The following is a 6,000-nucleotide window of genomic DNA, read 5'->3' as shown; positions in this document are numbered from 1 at the left end:
ATTAACCACAAAGCTAATTCTGATTCCAAAATATGTTAACAGTTCATGAGATCTCACAGGATGCTCACCATAAATGTAATCAGTACACATAATACAAACACTAAAAGGAAAATATGGACAGGCAGTTTGGTATTTGTATTAAGAATTCAGCTTTGTTATAAGAATTGGATCCATTATCATTTTAGAAGGATCAAATAAATATTGAGCTCACTGATTCAAACTAAGCCATTGCAAGATGAAAGCAGAATAAAACCCTTCTTGATTGACAAGATCGGCAGAGCCAGAGTTAAGTCTACTATGTAGATTAAGTCCAAGCAGTGCACAGGATTACAAGCATGAATCTCTTTGGCAGGGAATATGCATTACAACACAAATGAGCATTTTATCTCACTAGTCTCAATGCACCAGCAACTTCAATTTCAGCTAGCCACGTAGTAAAGTTTGACAAAACTCAAAGAGGAGTGCAATGTTTCTTTTGAGCACTTATGAATCACAGCTTCCTCAATCACTGCTTCAAGATCTTACAACCACTTGGCTAACATAGTTCACAAGTTCTATGGTTTCTTTGCGAAGGATAAACGATAAAAACTAATGTTTGGCAAGAACTTTTGCCATCACGTTATAATTGCAATGCTTGTAGTGCATGTTTTCACATCTATTATAGATTAAGTGTTGGTACTAGCTACTGAAGATGCAATTTTGGAGCATTTGTTTTTTTTTACAAAATTCTGCAAATTTAAAAAGGCAAATAAACTGTAGTGTTTTTTTTACCAAAGTTGAATTTTGGTTTTCAAGGTACCTTGCAAGACCATGACTGCTGTGAATCCAGGAGAAGTTTTAAACCAGTGTCATTGATCATTTCTCGCTCTCAGTACGAAAATCTATAAACATTGCTTTCCATTTCAATCAATATTGCACTAACAAGATAATAAAATCTTCTTGGCCCATGCAAAAATAACTTCTTTAAAGTGGACAATTTTGTTTTCTATATTCTCTTTTGGAAATAATGTTTGGGAAATTTTGCCTTAAATAAATAATTTACTTGGTTACTATCACTGAACTCTAAAAACATTGTCAATAATTCTGAATTCAATTTTAAACACATTTTCAGCTTATAAAAATCAATGTGCTGTTTCAGGTAGTTCAGAAAATTTCTCCTTTCATTAGTGGGACCTGGTTAACAGATGTTTTCCCTCTACCAATGTCACTCATTTCATGAGACGCATCTAGGTGATCTTAACCCAATTCTATAATGGACTTGAACCTGCAGCACTAAACCACCATTGGGGGAAATCATTGAGCATCAGTGCAAGAGGCATTGTAGAACCACACCATGCCTAATAAAAGTTCTTTATGCTTGTATTAGATGATAGATGGAGAATGTGTTCCATTTTCAGTACCAAATCAGTGGGTTTTTTGACCCCCCCCCCCCCCCCCCCAGGTAAAAGGCTCATCATCACCTTCTTAAAATAAGTAAAATGGCCAAGTACACATTGGTCAGCATTATACATTTCCAGCAAATATATAAAATGCTGCAAATAGTTTTTGTTTCCCAGTAATCAACTTGGAGGAGAACTTCCCAAAACAGAAAGCAAAAGTAGTATTTAAAAACTTGTACAGCATCTCATAGGCATTATTTCACTTAGAATGTACTACTTTAAAGTACAGTGACTTATGACATAGGGCAGCATGATAGCTCGAATATAGAGGACCTTCATTACAAGAACACCTTTTATTTTCCACTGCGGCTTTCATAAGTCTGACTCCAGAAAGCCAGAAGAATGTTTTCACCATACAAATGTACCTTCTCAGGCATGAGTGGCAATTTTGCTCATGAACTCAAGACTTGAATTTGTGGTAGAACCAACTACCTTCTAGGTCAGATACAAGCACTACTAATGAAACCAAGCTGGAATGCAGAAGAAAGCAGCTGGATATCAATAAATGCAATAAAGTGTTCCCAAAATGCCTCTTACAAAACACCTAATTCAGGTTGATCAGATGTAACAGCACATTAAAGCAAGTCAGGTCCTGCTGCCAAATATGCTGATTAAAGATAGCACCATAAGAAAGATTCACATTATTGCTTGGTCATATCCTGTAAACATCCTGAATATAGCAGTATCCATAACATCCCAATTAGCATGGCACATTTCAATAAGCTGGGTATACATGAACACCAGTGAATTGCAAAAGTAAAGTGCTGCTTACAGCTATTGCATTCTCATTAAGTTGTAGAATACTCTTCATGTTATTGGATCAATGCTGTTTCTTCATTGGCATCAAAATCATTTTCACTCTCACTACTGATGTTTCCTGCATGATTCACAACACTTGCCTGAAAATAAAAATATATAAATTGCAGTTATGTGGAGGAGAGAAAAAAAAAGAGCAGGGGGCTGGGAATGGGGCCAGGTACGCAGCCACACTCAGGAGCAGCAGACTGTAGCATAGCTTGGAATGTGGGCAGGAGGAGGGTTGAGGGTATTGAGAAATGAGGGAAGCAGTGGGCAGAAGTTCCTCTGCCTGACCCCACAAGTGTGTGGGTGAATTTGCTGGCTTACACCCATACATATATCTATTTGTGAGCACCAATGCCCATTCAGCAGAGCTTGGTGTCCAGTCATCTTGGACACAGTGTCACTGGATCTACACCTTATTCTGTGAAGATCATGTGGCAGAGGTCAACATTCACAGCACCGAGGTCCTAGTTACACTCAGTCATCTCCATTGGGTAGGCCACATCCTTCATACACCCGGCAGGCATGGTAGTATAGACAGCAGGCACAGTAGTGTAGTGGTTAGCGTAATGCTATTACAGCACTAGCGACCTGGTTTCAATTCTGGCCACTGTCTTTAGGAGTTTGTACGTTCTCCCCATGTCTGCATGGGTTTCCTCCGGGTGCTCCAGTTTCCTCCCACATTCCAAAGACATACGGGTTAGGAAGTTGTGGGCATGCTATGTTGGCACCAGAAGAGTGGCAACATTTGTGGGCTGCCCTCATAACATTCTACGCAAAAGATGCATTTCACTGTGTGTTTCGATGTACATATCTTATCAGACTCCCAAAACTGACACTATTCCAAGCTCAGTCACAGGAAAAGAATACAGGCCACCTCCAGGTAATGAAGAGGTCCCATTTTTATAATAGTCCTCCAATCAATTTTGTCCACAAGTCAGAATATACACAAAGAAAAACACTCAATATGGTAACTATACCTCCACAGTATTGTCAGGAATCAATAAACACAGAAGACCGATAAGAAAGTACGATTACAGAGAGCGAGAACTAGTTCTGCCATTTGTAGTAATGAACACGTACATACAGACTTTTGAATTTAATAATATAATGGGAGCTTGCTCATATGTTGCAGTGTACATAAATTGGGTGTTTGCACCCGAGAAGGGCCTGTACAATGTAGACAGATTCAAGGACGTGTGTAAAGCATCTTAGAAGCAGCACAACATATCTACTGACTCTTGGAAATCTATGGCCCATTTAAAATAGGGAAGGAGTGTTCAAGTTAATTTTGAGAACAAGTTCTCAGAGCAGCTGGCATGCATCACCTCAATCTACCCACCCACCTTCTCAGGCATCTCTTGCCCCATCTGTGAAAACTGCTGTTCCCATACTGACCTTATCAGCCACCTCCGAACCCACAAAATGGGAGCAGAAGCATCTTCAATCTAGAGGGGCTCTGAGAATATTTTTACTGGATGCACAACAGACAAAAGACACTCACTATTCCCACAGGTTATCCTTCTGTGAATTACAACATCACTGAACAATTATCCATAACTAATTACAGGGCATTATTGTGGGCACTGCATTTAGATCTACACTCAATAGGCCATTTAGAATAAGCATGATTTTAAAATCAAGTTTTCAGAAGATTCTTTGCATATTCAATCTCAACAATTTAAGTGCGTGGAAGTTAGTTTTAATCATTGGATAAATGTTGACAAAACTTCAGCTTGTTCATATCAAAATGTGTCACCCAAGATAGTTTAAAATTGCCATCTAGGGATTGGAATTTATAAAAATGGTACAACTGTATGTGATAGGCAAGTAAAGTTTGTGTAGTCTTTCATTCCCCCACTTTGTACTCGAGGACAAGTATGATCAGTCCATAGAGGAGAGATTAATACAAGTCAAGAGGTTTTAATTGGCATCAGTTTCTCAACTCTTAATACAAAATAGTGGTGCAATATAGTAATGCAACATTATGGGAGATATGGATACTTCTCATTCAAAGCATCACTGTCAGTAATACAACATGACAAAATTATATTTCACTACAATAGAAATATTACCATTTGTCATCTAGCCACATTACATTTCTTGGTAGTCACCACATGATACAATTACCAGAATAGCTCAGTTTAAGAGAAATCCATATTTAAGTTGGATCTGGAGATTCCAGAGACTAATTATTTTTTGTACTAGCTCGATCTGAAACTGTAGTCAACCAGCAGGGCCTGGGCCAAGTGACTCCACAATCTTTCAGGCCGCTCTAAAGTGTTGATCCCTGTTGAAATCCCTCTCCCTATAACTACTACTACCAGAAATAATGATGATAATAATAATACTAATGAAGGATGACAAAAATATCTCAACATGAGGAATGTTGTATTTAATTTACACCAAATATTTTTAGTTGAAAAAACTGATGTACGTTACTGCTGCATCAAAGAGTTCCCTCACATTAGGGTTTTCATACAGTGGGATTTCAGACACCAAGTTTGATCAAGTGGAATTGCTCTCAGATTTGTTTGGATTGTTTGTCGCCCCATCATAGGAATGATGTGGAAGCTTTAGAGAGGGTGCAGAGGAGATTTACCGGGATGTTGCCTGGATTGGAGAGCATGTCTTATGAGGATAGGTTGAGTGAGCTAGGGCTTTTCTCTTTGGAGAGGAGGAGAATGAGAGGTGACTTGATAGAGATGTACAAGAGGCATAGATCAAGTGGACAGTCAGAGACTTTTTCCCTAGTGTGACAATGGCTAACACAAGGGGACATAATTAAGGTGATTGGAGGAAGGTATAAAGGGGATGTCAGGGGTAAGTTTTTCTTTTACAGTGTGTGGTGGGTGCATAGAATGTACTGCCTGCAGAGGTTGTGGGGGCAGATACATTTAAGAGACTCTTAGATAGACACATGAATGATAGAAAAATAGAGGGCTACGTGGGAGGGAAGGGTTAGATAGATCTTAGAGCTGGATAAAATGTCAGCACAACATTGTGGGCCGAAGGACCTCTACCGTGCTGTAGTGTTCTATGTACCTAACAGATTAGAGTTATCCAGAAATATATCATGCAGGTAACATACCATTCCATTTACCTGTGATGGCTGTGAACCAACCACTTCTCCATGTTTGTGATGCATTGTGTCATAAAGGTCAGAGATCTTCTCTGGAAGAGGTTTATTCAGAGTTTCTGGCAGAAGCAAACTAAGGACTCCTGCTAACAGTCCAGCGATTCCAAGCACCACAAAATGCAATGATGACTGGATGGCTTTCTGTGAATGAGTATCAAAAGAAAAATGAATGCAAGGCCAAGAAACACTGGATTGAAGATATAAATAACTTTAGGTATTATATAAAGCAGCTAAACAGAAACTGAAAGCACAAGAGCAAAACAATTCTCCAGTCAAAATCTTTAAATTATAGTTTTCTTCTGCTAGCCTGTGTATAGGAGGCAAGACCCACCTTACTCAGAGTACAATGTCTTTCAGCACGATTCAAGAGTGATCAATGCAAAATGCATGTTTGAAGCTTTACTGGGGAAAAAGAATTCAGGATGCTCTGGTTACTCCTGAGGAGCATTTCCATAGATTGTCAGGAACACTGGCCTGCACAATCCAGCTGATATCCACGTGTTATGCATATATGGAGACCCTGACATTTAGCAAATACCCCATTCTATCTGCATTGAGATGGGATAGAGGTCTTCCTGACCTTAACTACTTGCAATGTCATTAAAGCTTTTATCAGCAATG

At 39.0% G+C, this 6,000-nt stretch overlaps 1 protein-coding gene across 1 annotated transcript in view; it reads right to left on the bottom strand.

Annotated features, from left to right (window-relative positions):
* Window positions 1-1,458: 1,458 nt before the first annotated feature.
* LOC127569529 (solute carrier family 22 member 15-like) overlaps window positions 1,459-6,000 on the bottom strand; it is a 48,433-nt gene continuing 43,891 nt past the window's right edge. Inside the window, 2 exon segments of the mRNA XM_052014254.1 lie at window positions 1,459-2,338; window positions 5,344-5,520. Coding sequence (XP_051870214.1) covers window positions 2,252-2,338; window positions 5,344-5,520 — 264 coding nt within the window. The 3' untranslated portion in view covers window positions 1,459-2,251.

This window comes from Pristis pectinata, chromosome 4, assembly GCF_009764475.1.
Source record: "Pristis pectinata isolate sPriPec2 chromosome 4, sPriPec2.1.pri, whole genome shotgun sequence".
Lineage (NCBI taxonomy): Eukaryota > Metazoa > Chordata > Chondrichthyes > Rhinopristiformes > Pristidae > Pristis > Pristis pectinata.
The sequence above is the reverse complement of the archived record's forward strand: the minus strand, read 5'-3'. Positions and strand labels throughout refer to the sequence as shown.